This window comes from Neodiprion virginianus, chromosome 6, assembly GCF_021901495.1.
Source record: "Neodiprion virginianus isolate iyNeoVirg1 chromosome 6, iyNeoVirg1.1, whole genome shotgun sequence".
NCBI lineage: Eukaryota > Metazoa > Arthropoda > Insecta > Hymenoptera > Diprionidae > Neodiprion > Neodiprion virginianus.
Window position 1 is genome coordinate 18,482,461 of NC_060882.1, and position 16,827 is coordinate 18,499,287.

Genomic DNA, 16,827 nt, shown 5'->3' on the forward strand with positions numbered 1-16,827 from the left:
GTTTTCGAGGTTTACTCTACTTTTTTAGTTAAACAAGGCTTTAAAGTCAATTTATTGTTGCACAAGCATTAAATTTTCGCAACAGTTACAAGAAAATATAGTAACAGTGATCGTAATGAGAAAGAATAGTAACGGATACTAGACTTTCCGGTAACAGCTAGAAAACTAATTTTCATTTTCTACCTAGAACTATATTTTTCGATTGTGGTAAAAAATGAAATTAGTTAAGGACTGAGCGGTAACCGGAACAAAAAAATTCTCTCAGTGTACCAATCGTGGCCATATTCATTGCGTGTAACCTGAGCTGGTTATGACCAAAAACGGTACAGCGATGCTTCGATCTACGCAACCGCTAATCTGCAGACAGTGAACTGTACCAAGTATCGAATACTTCTGGCCAAGACCTTTTCAAAGTCGGATTTCGGTTACGAATCGAGCAATCGAAGACATACAACGTCAAATTAATGTTTACGGGACTTTAAAAAAAGTGACGTTCCAGCCTCGGAGTCCGTGAACAGGATGAGTCGTACGTTACTAATCAACCTTATGAAGCGTGACTTACAAGAAACGGTTCGGTCGTGGCGTATTACTCACCGTCGAATCCCAAGGGAAGCAGTCCCATTTCTCCTCGTCTTGTCATTCGTTTTTCCTGTCTCCTCGGTGTTCCCCGTCGTTCTGTCCTGGAAAAGTGACGGACCCTGTATCAGCTCTCTTCTATTCCCGTGTTCCAGTTTTGAAAATTGTCCGGGGACCACGGCGCACTAACGAACGTGACAAGAGCCGAGCGGACTTATCATTCTTGGGATCATATCACGGATATTTGAAATCGGTGGTTCGGAACAGACTGTAATGAAACGTCACCCCGTGTTTGATCTCAGCGGCCGGAAATCCACTATAAATAATTCATCCGGCAAGATTCCGCCGGCTCGAGGTGCTCGTAGGTGCGAGTCCGGTTCCTCGCACTTCGGCACGTCTAATGAAACGAACCTGCTGTTCCTGGCCATGGTTTGAGTTATCGTTTCTCTCGTATCTCCGAGACCCCGCGCGATCGGAATTACGTGAGTGCGGTTGTGTGTCCTCGAATCACGCACCGGTTATTGATTCAAAGGTAGATTTCTGCGAGCGTTTTGGAATCGGAAAGAGGATTGAAAAATTTAACGTCATTTTACAACGATCCCGAGTTGTGTTACGAGCTTTGTTTCCGATCAAGCAGACGCAGGTTTGACCGGCGGTAAATTAAGACGAAAATTCTTGAATACTCGCAAAGTAATGAAAATTCTTTCCAAGAGCGTGATTCTTTTACCATCGGGTGAAAAAAAGAAAGAAAGTTACACGAACGGCATTGCGAAAGTTTATCAAGAGCGCTTCTTGAAATTCATGTAAAAAGAATTTCCGAGATTATTTTCTAACGTATACTACTTGCGGATTCTTTCTTTTTTTTATTTTTAATCCTGTACACGTAAAGAATCTAATTGAACTTTGATGACGAACAGCTGAACTCTGACTACGAAAAGTTTTCATACCCGAAGCATTTCTTCGAGAAGATCTTTCCGACAAATGGGGGAAAATACTGATTTGACCACGTTTGAATTATTCTCTACCGTATCCCGTAATTCTTTAGTGATACGAACGACGCCTCCGGCATCCAGAAACACGCTTCTGGCTCTTTCATTTTTACTTATTTCATTTTCCTTCAAGGTTCACTCATTTCACCCTCGTATCTCTTCAAGATTCTGTATACAGAACTGGTTTTGGCGTACGAGGCTGAAATTCTCAAGTCAGAAACGGTGCCACAGAGACTTACCGGTGCGAACATACATACACATGTATTACACACATATAATACATAGACACACCTGATCCTGCTAAGTAAATTGTAAATTTAAAATTCTGAACGTCAAACGACTAGCAAAGTATCCGAGGCTGCAGAGCCGCGCGTCTGCTCGAGGAAATATGCATCCAACTTTTGATACCTACATATTTTCTTTCCGGGCGAAACGCGCCTCGCGAACATCCTGCTCAGCCGTACCTGACCCTGATTGTTAATTCAGAGTCCATACCTGCAGTTCGGCGCAAAGTGCTGCAGCTGCATTCGAGCTTAAATCGTTCCTACGTTTTTCCCGTTCTCGGTAATTTGCGATGTGTACCTGTAATACAGTTTCCTCGTATCCTTTTTCCTTTTCCGTCTCTTCTTCGAATCGGGTGAGAGGAGAAGGGCGGATTTATGGCCTCGCCTGGAGTCCATGAACCACTCGATAAGCGGAGGGTATAATCGTTGATAGGATATCGTCGATAAATACTGCGAAAGCTCTAAAGCTCCGTTGCGGATCCGCGAGTTGTTGGTGTAGAGCGTAATTGCAATCAGCACCGGAACAAGTTGATAGTCGGGAGGTTCATTGTCTCCTCACCGCAAACGAGGGAAAGTGTCGGTAGCGCGGTGCACAACAGCATTGGCTGAGGGTGAGGGGGTGAGTTTCACGGCGTGATTAGCAAATTTCATGCAAATACCCCCGCGGCGCAGAATTCGCGGAGGGGGAGAACTACCCACCGCATGAATATTCCGCTTGCCATTCTCGCGATTTATCCAACAGATAAAGTAGTCCGTGGTGACTGGAGCGAACAGCCTCTTCTCTTCTCAAACCCCGAGCCAACAGAATCCGCGCCTCTTTGGACTCCCCTCTCTTATAGAAATTTCTAGTAATTATGGTCAACCGTAAAATCGTCAATCATTTTCAGTCCTTCACCATAAGCGAAGAATACATAATTCTTGGTTGAAAAATGAAAATTAGTTTTTTAACTGCGCAAGATGAGGACACGCGTATTTTACTGTTATTTTTTAATTATTCAAGGTTACGTAATATTTTACTAGATAATGTAGCTAACTAAACAAACTAAACAGAAGAATTTAACGCACGTTATGTTGTGACCAGAAAATTTATTACTTGTACCACATTTTCTTCTGGTTTGATCAATATGTAAACCGTTGTTGTAAAGATACCCGTTTAACTATAGAATTTTTCAATAACTGTAGCAATTGAAAATTTTCTCAGTATATCGACGACGAAATAACTATTGTTTTACGGAATTGTAAAAGGGATTTATTTTACCCAACTTGACAGACATTGTTTGAATTAAACCCTCGCGGATGAGCCATGCGATCTTTTAAGCGGCGGTAAAGTTTTTAACTACGGAACTTGTGCTATTTCTGTATCAACTGATCCGGACTTACTATTCTTGTTAAATCGATTGAAAATTTCTAACCGTCGCGTGACGTTTTATAATCTTGCAAATTTTATTCACCTTCGGATAATTGAATGCCTATTGAATATTCATGTACAAGGTTTTTCGAATATACGTAGTATAGGTATAACCGTTGAAGGATTTCCACTTAGAAGAAACACGTCTTGCTACATGTACTTGGAAAATTCAATTAACATTTCAAATAAACTTGAAATTTTCTTGGTTTTCTCCATTATGTTTTGGTTTTCCTTTTTTTTCGAGATATTCCGTCGATACTCCGATTTTCCAAAGCTGTCCCACATAACATGAAATCTTTCTAAGAAACTTTCAATAAAATATTTTACAGAAAGATTATGAGAATTTTTTTAAGAACAACAACAATTAAGAAATCTTTTGCAAGTATCTCGCGCGGACATTTTCAACTTGCAGCAACCATTTTTTGAAATATTTTTGAAATGTTTCTTTCTTTTCATGAAAGATTTCAGAAAGTTTTCTGAAGTATTCATCGTTATGTGGGTGTGACTACGAAGAATTAAATTTGTGCACTCAAAAAGACCTCATACAGCATAATTTACTGCATTGTTTACATTCAAAATTAGTCGCAATCACCGATATATAATTTTTTCCGCGATCCGAACGATTGCTTTGTCCATAAAAAAGGTAAAATTTGACTAATTGTTAATTATAATACCTCGCGAGTAAAGCTCCATTGATCATAAAGAATATCTCGCAGAACGAATAAATGCGGATTCAATTTTCACCGGTTAAATATATTACACAATCCTCGGGCAATCGAATCTATAAATTAGTGACCAAACTAAAAGGAGACTGGGATTAGGATACAGTTCTGTGCCACTTCGCTTGAGACGAGAAGAGAAACTAATTGCTTGTTCAATGTCATTGGCATTATTCTCGTATCAATTATACAACCATCTGTCAAAAAGAATATGACGTAATGATGTATTGAAATGAGTAACTGTAACAGCTGTTCTTTAAAGTCTAGAATTCGACGTAAATCCTAATGAGGAAAAAAAAAACCACGTGACGAAGAGAATCGAGGAAAAAGCAAAAATATAACAGAAGTTGGCAACTGCAAATTGTGCAGATAGTCGGGATCTGAAGTCAACGCGAGACTCGGGGATCTCACCTCGATCGCAATTCGCCGAGCAAACATCGCGACTGAGTTGTCACCGGTAATTTTACGATCGAATGTCAACTGAATACCCCGGGGAACATTAATCGAACGTTGCGTCGAGAGTGTGAAACGGCGTTGGATAGACCGAAATAACTCTCCAAGGTCTACTTAAATCTCGTTCCTCAATTGAGGTCAATTTTCCTTAAGCCCTCAGCTTGCGAGTAATCGGTCGTAACGACAAGGACTTCTGCAATTCTCGGACTCGATGCAGAGAGAAGATTTCTTATCCCCGATAGTAAGAAGAAGAAGTAGTAGATTGGTTATTTATCCGTCGTTTAAAGGTCTGCGGTTAATTTATTTTATTTGCGAAATAAACAGTTTAATCTCTAATTTATATTTACGACGATTCTTGCGGTTATACGTACGGCATAAGGTAAAAGGTTAGCGAAGACATGCGATTGCCTTGAGAAACTCACGGTCGCGACGATGCCGTGCTTTATTTTTACTCGCGTAATCGAATCCATAATCGATTTATTTGCACAATTTATATTCGTCATCAGAGGCAGATGTATTCCATAGCCGGCTTACTGCATTCACCGGGAAAACAACGGGTCCTCCATCACGGTTTGACAGCCTTTCTTCCGGTTCCGAAACCCGAATATCAAATAGACCATTCGCATGCACGACAGAAAAACGCTGGAATTATTATCATCACGGTAGAAGTCCGAAGGAAGACTCAGACTGCGGATGGGCTGGAAGTTGTTGTTCATAATTAAAGCGGAGCCAGCAGGTCGAGTTCGTTATAAATTACTGTAAATGGGAAAGTTGAATGAGTAAAAAGCAGCTAGCCTGCGAAGCCACTTTTGAAATTCCCCGCCTACGCTTTACTTCAACCTTCAAAGCATCGGGCTGGCAATTTTTTCGCGTTTCTCTCTTCCAGCCCTCCTTTTACGCCCGCTGCACATCGCCACCGTGTTCGAATTCCAGCGCAGCTCTTCGACCCTTCGACATCGTCTCTTCCAACGTCCGCCGCATGCTTTACTCTGCTCTCATTCGTATTTTATCCGACGCCAATTTTGCCCCGTCCCCAGCTTCCACCCCTGCAGCTAATTTACCTCCCCGACTAGCCCAGGTTTCATCTCTCCCACCGAGTTTTACTCCACCTGGACGGGCGACGAGAAGCCCTGACGAAACACCCTGTTGGTCAAGACGGACCGTGGGCTGCGGGGTAATTGGACCCGGAGGCAAATCGCTAGTTGGTTAATTAAGCGGTGAAACTATGACGGCCACCCGACGAACCTGAAACGTGCTCGAGGCTGCGGTGAACGGCGTATGATCGACGTGGATTTCAGGGATCAAAGAATCCGAATGAAGGAAATGTTCTTTGAGATAACAAGGTTTCAATCGAGATAGCAAAGATCGTTGGAGATCGTTGCGAATCGGTTGAAATCACGTGACAGGGTTAAAAATCGTTGTAAGTCTTGTCGTAAAAGACAAGTGATTCACATTCATTAGCATTATATCGATGTTCGTCCTATCATCGTGTGCTTTCGTTAATTTTCAATAATTAGCTATTTATTTTTTGAGATTCACTGCGATTATATCCAATCCGGAAATTACTGAAAATCGCCAACATCACACGCAAATCATCGTAATTTAATGGAGATCACTTGGCAGACTGGAAACAAAGTAGAAATTAATTGAATTGAAACCAATTATTCGATTTCCATCGTGTCGATTGTTTAGGAATTCCGATTATCACCCGACTGAAGACTCAGATACTTCACCTCGTGTTATCTACAGTGCAAAAGATACTCCGATGTGCTTTTCTTTCACTTGCTAATAAGCCCGTACACAATCATTGCTCCTGGTTGTAGCTGAAACTTGGTTGTCAACTTCTAACCAGCACGTAATATTGCAGTAAGTGTATAAAGTTTCAAATATATAAGATGACGAGCTCTTTTGCGTACCCGCCCGGGCACTTCGAACATTCCCTAGAAATAATGGAGTATAGAGGAATAGCGAGGAAATTTAAATTGGCATAAATAAGTGTGCAGAAAATGGGACATTGTTTCAATTTACATTCCTCTCACTGTTCCTTGGACATTCGGCACGCTCCATTTTCGTCAGGGTTCACAATTTTAAATTAGGTTGAAACATTTTCAAGTGACAGCAGAACCCTCAAAATACTCCTGAATTGTTCTGAGCCTTTTTCCCCCGTGTAAACGTTTTTGAGTTTCGAAATATTGAAAACCCTCTACAGTACGACCTTTTGTAAAATTGTTACAAATTTCTGACGAGCGTATCTCTTTTATACTGATAATTTCAAGATCGATTCTACAACGGAATTATTTCTTCTTGGTTATTAGAGTAGCCTGAAATATTTGTCGTTTAAAAACTTATGAAATCATTGTAAGCAACGTCGATTTCAATCGTCTTATCGGTTCAATTCCGTGATGGATTCATTATTTATTTCTTTTTGAAACACTGTAAAAGCTTTGCTCCTTTCTAAAAATTTCAAAACGCTTCAAGAGCCAAGAATAATAATTATTTCATCAAGAAACCAACCGTTAAACGAGGGGAAAGAATACAATTTTAATATAATAGAATATTCTGAGAATTTTAAAAGTGGACGAACTGTTTGTTTTATTCACCCATTCGTCAAGTAACCAGCGGCTGCTTGTCTATATAATAATATTCTTCATGATCCAGAAGGTTCCAAGTCACGTGTAAGATTTTGATACATGCGACTACAACAATATATAAGAGTGGATCGTAAACGGATCATCAAACTCGTGGTATACGAGACTTTTAAAAGGTGGTTTAAATCCTAAATTTAACACAAACGGCGAGAACTTCACGTTGCAGTATTACTGCAATGTGTCTTTAATATTCGAGCAGTACTTCTAGAACTTACATAAAACTACAGTATTCGTGCAACGTTTTCAACTCCAACCTCTGCAACATATAAATATTCTGACAAGTTTTATGCAATATTGCGTGCTGTGTGAGCGGAAATGCTTTTGTCCCGATGCTCTGAGATCGTGGAATTCTGGGCCCCTTTTCTTCCAGTAAGCACTGAGCTCTGATTTCTGTTCCAGGTAGAACGATTGCACAATGAAGACTACATAAGTCGCGCGACCATGAGGGCGTTTGTATTGATCCTCCTCTCCTTGCAACTCCTGGTCTACACGGCAGGTAAGACGTCATTTCTGGGCTCGTTCCTCGTTAAATAAAATCCGACATTCGCCGAACTTAACGCAGGAATTCAGAAATATCTTAATTCGATCCCGGTAATATTTTCCCCCGATGATTGGAGGTCGTTAAACGCAGCTAATTGGCGATTGGATGGCTCGCCGTGTGTTTAACCCTCCAACCAATCAACCGGAAGAGAGAAGTTGGAGCAGCTAGGAAGGCTCTGAAAGAAGTTTTATCTTTCCGATTCGAAAGTTGATTAGTGCAACTCGTCGTGCCGAGAACAGACGCAATGTATTTGGAACGAACAAGCGGTGTCCCGTTTAATCTTTCCTATTTTCTGTACCCACTCATTCCGCTACACGGTCACCAATTTTCCACATCGAGTTTTTACCATTTTTTACCGTCGCACCGCCTCGCTGGAGATGAATCCTGCAAAGTCGTTCGGTATAAACCAGCCTGTGACTCGAGGATTGCAAAAAATTCTGACCCCGAGTCGTGGTCGAAACACCGCGTTATTTTAGCGGCGAAATTATACCCAACGCGTCAATATTATACGGGTAAAAAATCTGCTGCCTAAAGAATTTTTGAAAATATCTGGAAGTCAGCGGGCTCTTTTACCCTCCGAGTGGGTTCGGTCACCCCCTGAACCTTTCTGGAATTCTGATGGCAAGCGTTTCTCCCGCGGGAACCACTTATCTCACGACTTACTCTATTCCAAGTGGCTTGTTATTTGGCCTAACAAGTGGAAAAAGGTAGAAGAGGGGATAAAAAAAAAAAATAAAACATATTTCAAAACTCATTTCTGTATTCTGCACAGTTATACCGTATCTATTAAGAGACGTTTCCAGAGGTTGTTGACAGTTTTTTCAATTCGAACAAAACGCAGTCTACAAACTTCGAATTTTAATACGTGAACGGTACTTATCGGTATTGCGTCATTATACATGACAATTGAAGAAAGAGCCGAAGTCAAGGTTGATCTCTGACTGACAGTCAGTACCTTCTCAGTTTTAACTTATTTTTACACTTTCTGATCAAAACTTTGGAAATGATTATATGCAAATTTTTCGAAAGTTAAGTAATGCAACTGAGAGTTTTGAACAAGGTACACTCAATTGGCGGCAATTCCCCGCGTGGCGTGTTTATATGTGTGAATACCGAGGCGCAGGAAAAAGGAAGAATCTCAAACTTGAGTGAATCCACTTGAGTGAATCCACTTGAGTGGCGTCGCTTGCTTCGACTTCCAAGTAGCAATTTTACTCCAACTTGTTCTACTTCCATTTTTACCCGCGGGACTGAATGTCGAATGGATTCAGCATCGTCACCTACTAGGCCAAATTTACAAAAGGTTTCCCAATTCAGAGCAGAGCAGATAAAAGGAATCATGTAAAACAGGTTCTTCGTTCGGGTAAAATTGTAGGTTCACCTATGTTCCGAAGGGTTCTGCAGTAGATGCGTGCACATGTACGGAATGCGAATGAAACGATCGGATTCTCCCGTTCTGGCCAGGCTTTCCGCCCCCACCATGGATCGGCAAGTAGCTCCACATGCACTGCGGAGCTAGCACATGCCATCGAGTATGTGCAACGTACACCGTCCCTCTTCGACATAACCTAATTAGAGTGGGTATATCGAAGCTACCGCTGCAGTTACAAATAATGGCCACGGCGAAATTCAATCGCGCTTATGTAGAGTATAGGAAATGATTGACCACAGCGCTAGAGTTAATTACGCTCCATTATCGGAAAACGCCCGGCATTGCGGCGAGACATCGTCACCGATCAGCGAACATTCTGACCTGACTTTGACGCGAAAGTTATAATTCTCAATTTCAACAGATTGCCAAAATACAGATAAGGTTATGACGTTTTGATTACTTGGCTCGAACTCGGTCTGTGTTTTCTATATCGTAAATTTGGTAACACGGTTACCGAATCCGTATACCTGTATTTTGTACATCAAACCTTCTTAATGAACTCTGGCTGAATGATTCCTTTTTTACTGTACACACACTTCGGTGGAATCTTCGAGATGAAGTTAAAAGGACGAAATAAAAAATGCCAAAGCTCAGATTACTCCCAGGCTTCCGCATTCCAAACTGTGTCCGAGTGGCAAGCCTTAGAAAGAAGGGAAAATCAAGCGAACCTTCGCCACAATAGCAACTTGGTTTGAATGCGAATGAGGTCCTCGCGATCGAACTCTGCTCTAATTAAGAAAGTTCGAGCTCTCCCTCTCACGTTAGAAACTTCATAGAGATAGACCAGATCTTGGGCTTGGCTTGTGTGATTAAGCCCGCTGCTTTCAGCCATCTACACCCAGCCATGATCAGCACGGTTTTATGTGTGTGTACGTACTTTGTGCATTATGGGTTCTTGAACAGTTTTCATGTTTCGACCGTAAAAGCTTATGAAATAGATATTGGCAAACAGTTTTGCCAGATTAAACCGTGTAGAAGGATCGTAAAAGTTACAACGATAGTATTTCTATATACATGACATGCAAGCTTCTTCACCTTTCGTCGAAAAATGATTTTTTCCCCTTTACTCTCTCCTTTTTCAGCTCGCAAGTACCGCTTGTTTCATTCAACCAATCGATTTACGACGCGTGATAAACGCACGATTCTATCGATCCTCCGGCAATTGTCAATTCACGGTTTTGCGACTACACCTACGTACGTACTATACATAGGTATTTACCTACAGCGTGAATTGCTAATGCTACTGAATGTTCGGTCGTCTGCTGTAGTTTAATGCGCATGCGCTACAATCCGAGAGCAATTGTTTGCCAGGGCGGCCAACCGTCGCGACCATAACCTCAAAAATTTTGACAGTGATCGTTGGCATTTGCGTTCAACATTTTTTATGTTACATACGTCGCGGCGAACTGTCGTCTAAGTTTACGAGGGTTGGTCGCCCTGGCAAATAATTGCTCTCGGATTGTAGCGCATGCGCATTAAACTACAGCAGACGACGGAACATTCAGTCGTTAGCAATTCACACTGTATATTCACGTTGCACAATATCCGGATATTCGAGCTTCCAATTTTCTCGGGAATGTGACAGTTATTTACATTTTAATATTGATCGCATTTCCACTCCGGGCAATCATTGCTCCGTGTACACATACCCACTTCAACCCAAGCTGCTCGATTCTCTGGGTAAATAATTACCGGTAGCAAAATTGCACGAGCCGATCATTAATTTCACACGCCGTTTTAATCGCTCGATATTTTGGTATAATTACGTAACATCACTGCACAGTATAATTGCATTATACTTGTATCGCTCAAAATTTAACGTCAGATCATTTTTGGGCAATAAAATTCGTTTCTTTGTCCATCGTTGTGAATTTTTTAAGACGCAAATATTTATTTACCGTTCAACCTGTGCAATCCAGAAAACAATATTCACTTGATAAACATGAATCTTATACCCGGCTGAAATATAAAGATCGTTTGATTTTACCTTCAGGCATTTTCTTTTATCCATTGATATTCATATGCAGTATCAAATAAATATTGACTCACAGCTATTGAAACGTACATCTGTATCGAACTTCTCAAAGAATTCTGCTTTTCGCTGTGCAGCTTTCATAGCTTTAGCGAATCGATAAAAGTTTAACTCACTCCGGACATACGGAACCATTGGATTAGATCAGACGTAATGAGATTTTTTGCAACGTTCGGAGAACACCTGTCGACCATTGAGAGTGAAATCGCCCATCGTCTCGGCGCTCGTTTCGTTACGATTCTACTGGAATCGAGCATCGGAAACGTATGAAAACGGGAAATAGGAATAGAAATAGAAATAGAAATATAATACTTAATAACGGAACAGCACTTGCATTGAACGTAATATCGCGTATGCATCAGAATATACAGCAAGTCTGTCACGCGTGCGAGAGAAAAGACTTTTGGCATGGCTGAATGGTGAATAATTTATCTCTGTCAAGCGCAGGTATAAAGAAACTCTGCAGGCAGACGTATTATGCTTTCGGGAAGAAAAACGTAGTATGCCGCAGTGACAGGCACATCAAGGAAAACAGAAACCGATGTCGTATAACGGCGTTACTCAAACGGGCGACTGCGCTTGCAATCAGTATAAACCAGTCACACTATCGATTCGCCATTTTGAACGATTTAAGGACCAGGGTTCTTTTTGTCATATCTTTTGCTGCTACGAAAAATTCTTTATCATTCGCAAATATATAATCTTTTGATTACTCATTAGCCGTGCATTGCTTCGTTGTACCAAGTTGTAAAAACAACCATGCATGATAGACTGCAATTGACTTAAATTAAATAATGTTCTGTCACAACTTTTTTGTTGATATTCTCTAAACTTTTCCATACGCAAACGTTTTTTCTCAATGTCATTATCATCGGATACAAATTTAATTTTTCTTTTAACCATGTTAGTGTGCTTATCTTGATTGTCGATGATATTAATTTCTTCGTTCCTTTATACAAACTGTCACACATTGACAGCCAAGTCTAGAAGAAAATAGCGACTAACTCGCCCGTCCAATCGGCGCGTGAGTCAAATTTCAAGAATACTTCGAGATTTCGAGGTTTCGATTTTGATCGGACAGAAATCTTTCAAGATTGGATTCAACGCAAGCGAAAATAACTGGAAGCTTTGTAACAAGAATGATCAAAAGTCTCAAGTTCTTGTATCGCCATGCTAAACACTTCACACAATCTCATCTAGTTTTACTTTGATCTACGTAAACACTAATTTTAAAACCACAAGGTATATCAATTATTGAAAACCGTTGTTCAAAACTGTCCGAAAGCCATGAAGCGACTGTTAAAAGTCGAACTGTTGAATGTAGAACCTCTTGTAGGTTGCAGGTACACTTAGGGACAATGAATCTGACAATGAGACGGCTAATTTTTTACACCAGACAGTTATGTTGGCAACACAGAGAAACCTACAGCGCCGTAGTCGGCCGAGCGCGAAATAAACTCGATCTTAATAAACATAACGTAACCCACGACCGTCGAATCTAACTTTAGAATACCGTGGGGATAATGACTTGTTGGATTGACACGTCAATTCTAAGGTTAGATTCGTCGATCATAGGTTATGTTATGTTTATTGAGATTGAGTTTGTTTCGCGCTTGGCCGACTATGGCGCTGTAAATTTCGCTGTGTTGCCAACATAAATGCCCAGTGTAAAAAATTAGCCGTCTCAGATTCATTGTCACCAAGTCTACATTGGAGTGACCTAAAAAGGGCAGACACTCGATTAGAGGGCAAATACATACAGAAGCCTCGATAACGGAGTGAGTAATGCGGTGAAAGAGTCGAATCAAGCTGTAGGTAGGTTGAATAATTACGTTGTAGGAAAACATTTGCAGTGTGTCACAAACGAGTCTTACATACCTGTAGGTATATTCGAAAGGATCTTGAGGAAAGCTCTCCAAGATTCACCCTCGGTCTGGAGGTTTGGTTAAGCTCCTTGCCAGCTCCGTTACACCGAAAGAGGTACCCGAGGAGAGTTGTGGTTGTTGGGTTTTCCCTCTTCCCTCTTCCCTCTTCCCTCTTCACTCCAGCAGCTGGCCACCCTTCCCACCGACTAAAACCGACCCTTTGATCTGTCTCGTCTTTCCTGCACCATCTCGGGATCCTAGTCGTCGGTTTTCCGTCTGGTGCGATACGCTCCGCAGCGCCAGCACGCGTCACGGGTACCCGGACACAGGTTTCTGGAGAAAAGGCATGTTTAGCTTGACAAAGTTGCAAACTAAGTTTGTTCGTCATTACAAACTACGGTACCACTGCCTCTCGGGGACTCGGTAACAACGAGACTCTGCGCGGACTCGACTCCCTCTGCTGCTGCCTTTTCTCGCCGACACTCTCGTTTTGTTTTATAACCACCCCGAAACACCCCGTCACACCTCTAAACTCGCCGACTGGCTTCCGCCCCGAGAGCGGTTTGGCTTCCGCACCGCCACAGTTCTCAGGCTCACTGAGCTTCTCCTAAATAATTAAACGACCACCCTGATTAAAATCAGAACTTTTACTCTGTTGGGAAGGAGGGGGGGGAGGGGAGGAGAACTCGCAGAACCAATCAGTCCCTGATGGATTTTTTCGAATTGTTTTTTTTTTTCATTCTATCTTCCTTTTACCTTTCCTTCTCTAATGTTCTCTTTTCTACGTGTATTTTTCACCTCTCATGATGTCAATATTTCATTCAACGTAAGCACGTGTAACGAACCTCGAATAAGCAAAATTCGGAAATTACTTAACTCATGCTTTTTCGAGATCGAAGGATAGACTCTCGTTAGGGATGTGAAACTGACGCTTTGCCAGCCCATTTTTACAGTTTCCATCACTTTCAGTAAATATTCGCTGTACATTTTTACTTTCATATTCCTTTTTCATCCGGTAATTCACTGTCGCATGCATGCTGAACGCAGCTAACAGTAAATCTGAATCACTCGAGTTAACTTTTACTGCTAGTTCACAAACTCAAATTAGTTTCCGAATACAATGAGAGGTTTCAGAGATTTTGTTATTTCCAGACGGTTATTAAAAAATGTTCGGTTAAATAACTTTTGTTCGTCAAGCTCCTGACTTTTCGCTTGTAAGGTATATTTTACTGCATTTCCACCTGCTCGGACGGGTACAAATTTCACAGCTTTAGGCCGCAGCTAAAAAGAGAACGTAATTTTAGACGTGGCACTCGTGTATGAGAAAGCTGATTTTTTACCACCGTAAAAATTGTATCTCCTATGTACAATCTTTCAAAACTTGACAGGAGATTGGGAAATGCTTTGAGTTGCGTTTGCCTGTGAAAAAAAAAATCTGATATCCTTAAAAGTGTGTAGACTTGTATGACAAGAAAAAAAAAATAAACCTTCAGAATAGAAGAAATCCCAAAACCCTCGTCACAAATGAAACCGAGCATGTATTTTTCTTTGCAAAAGAGACAATTGATTCACTTGTAAAAACAGGAAATGGGATAAAATTTGTTCTAGCAGGTTACGTTCGATCGTTTAGACTGGGGGACATTTCTCAGAAACCCTTGTGTAAAAGCAGAACAAATCTTGTGTCAGGCACCTCCCCACCCACCTACCTCTTCTGAAATGAAAGACGTGGGTGAAATTTTATTTCAAGGTGTTGGCACTTTGCGTGAAAAATCTAATACACTTCGTTTCACCAAAATTCAAGCCATTTTCAAGCTCCAACGAGCTCCAATCGACCGTTGCGTTGATGGCTTGGTGCAAAAAAGAACAATAACTCTTTCACTCTGAATTATCTAGTCAAAGGCAACAAGGTCGACTCGCAACTTGATCGCTGTTGTTCCAAAATAATGGAAAAAAGTGAATACGTGTAAATTATACGCCGAAAAAAAAACTCTAAATTGTGAAATTTGATATTTGATGATAGCATACATTGACCATAGGACTGCAAAATTTACACACCCTGAATCGCTGTCGACATCCAAATCTGCACTTGAGGAGTCTCCCTCAGGCTCTCGAATTTGTTATCGGCTAGGTTCTTATTTTAATTTTTTATATTCATTTTAAGAATCATTCAATGAGCCAAAGGCTTTCCACGCGCCAAAGAGACGAGTGTATCAAGATTTTTTGGAATATGAAGTCTATTTCCGCCTAAATTTTCAGGAACTTCCGAAAAGACAGGTTTCTTACTTTAAATTTTCAGTCTGTACTTGCGAAGGACCGAAAAATTGATTGATGTTACTTTTTTCGAAAGAAGATAGACGTTAAGAAAAAATAGATTGTATCTTCGGAAGGATTCGAATTTTTTTAACACATAAAATACTCCAGGCCATATTCCTTTATGACCACAGGAGGTGTTAAAAACTCTAAACACAAAGGTTTGATGCAAAAATATGATAAAATTTATCACATTTCATTATTATTCGATATGACTTCCACTCGTCAGAAAAAAAAACAAAATTTATGCTATCGAATCATGCTGTAACCAACAACTACCAACATCCTTGGAAGGATTCAGTAGACAAAAATACAAATTATGAAGTAAAATCGAATATAGATATTTTTCTTATTCAAGTAGTTACATTAATTTGATAGAATAAACTGAGAGGCTTCGGCTATAGTTTCTGTTGTTTTTCTGTTAGAGTTGCATGCCAATTGCGAAAAACAGCAGACATTTTAATCGGAGAGCAGAGACGAATCTCAGGGGGTTTGGAATTACTTCCTCGGGCCTAATTCACATTTCTTATTCATTAATGTAGAATGCAAGAAATACTTTCAATGACGCAACTGGGTTAGAAGTAACAACCTTTGGAGTTTCCATATAATCTCCGTTTATTTAATCAAAGTAACAAAGGTATAATTACAGAATTATGAGACATTTAATATTATAGAATTCAGGGCTCTTAGAAATTAAAAGATAGTATAATTAAATCCTCGATTTCCATTCATATTGAATGTGACTTGATATTTATTATTTAACTGCCTGCAATTCATGAAATCTATATCATATTTCCTTCTATCCTAATAATTCTCTACACTCACTAAAATTCAAATACAAACAAAGTCTTCTAGCAAAAAATAAATTGAAAAATTGTATCGATTATTTGATCATTGTTTAAATTTTAGATCATGAATACCGTCTGAAAAATATGTCAGCCAAATTCGAGTTTGGGAGATGAGGTGACCTTCCCTTATTTCCGGACTTACACTGGATCGTGCCAAAATTGCATCAAGATGAAAATTTCCTCTGTAAAAATATTTACCGGCAATCGGTCAATCGACCCATATAAACATACGCATACTTTATAAGGTGCGACGTGGCTCTTGCAGGCATTAAACAGTCGCGAGGGTCGAGATTTATTTACGGTGAACCATCCCTTCCAGCTCGACCGGCAACATACGGGTACAAGAGGCCCTCTTCCTCTTTCTCTCCTTTCCTAGAACGAAAGCACATACACCCATATCACATGCGTGTACATTGTAAATAGGCGGTGGGTATATACATAGATAGACCGCGTAGAGATAGACCCGGTGGTTTGAAACTTGGGTAGCGAAGCCTTGTACATTTAGCGGTCAGACGCTAGGTGTCCACACATAGGCGTATATACGTAGGAGTTACATGTACCGAACGTACATAACGTATTTACCATGACGAAGTTGTAAACTAAGTTTACTCGTCATTAAGCCCTCCCGAGGTCCGGGAGATAGTCCGACACTTCGCACGGTGTCATTTCCTCGCGGTTTCAATAACCCGTTTTAGCACCTCTGTCCAATCATTTGTCATTCC

At 40.6% G+C, this 16,827-nt stretch overlaps 1 protein-coding gene across 1 annotated transcript in view; it reads left to right on the forward strand.

Annotated features, from left to right (window-relative positions):
• LOC124306969 (igLON family member 5-like) overlaps positions 1-16,827 on the forward strand; it is an 81,753-nt gene that overhangs the window by 15,089 nt on the left and 49,837 nt on the right. The window contains exon 2 of the mRNA XM_046768196.1: positions 7,477-7,573. Coding sequence (XP_046624152.1) covers positions 7,519-7,573 — 55 coding nt within the window. The 5' untranslated portion in view covers positions 7,477-7,518. The remainder of the gene's footprint in view (positions 1-7,476; positions 7,574-16,827) is intronic.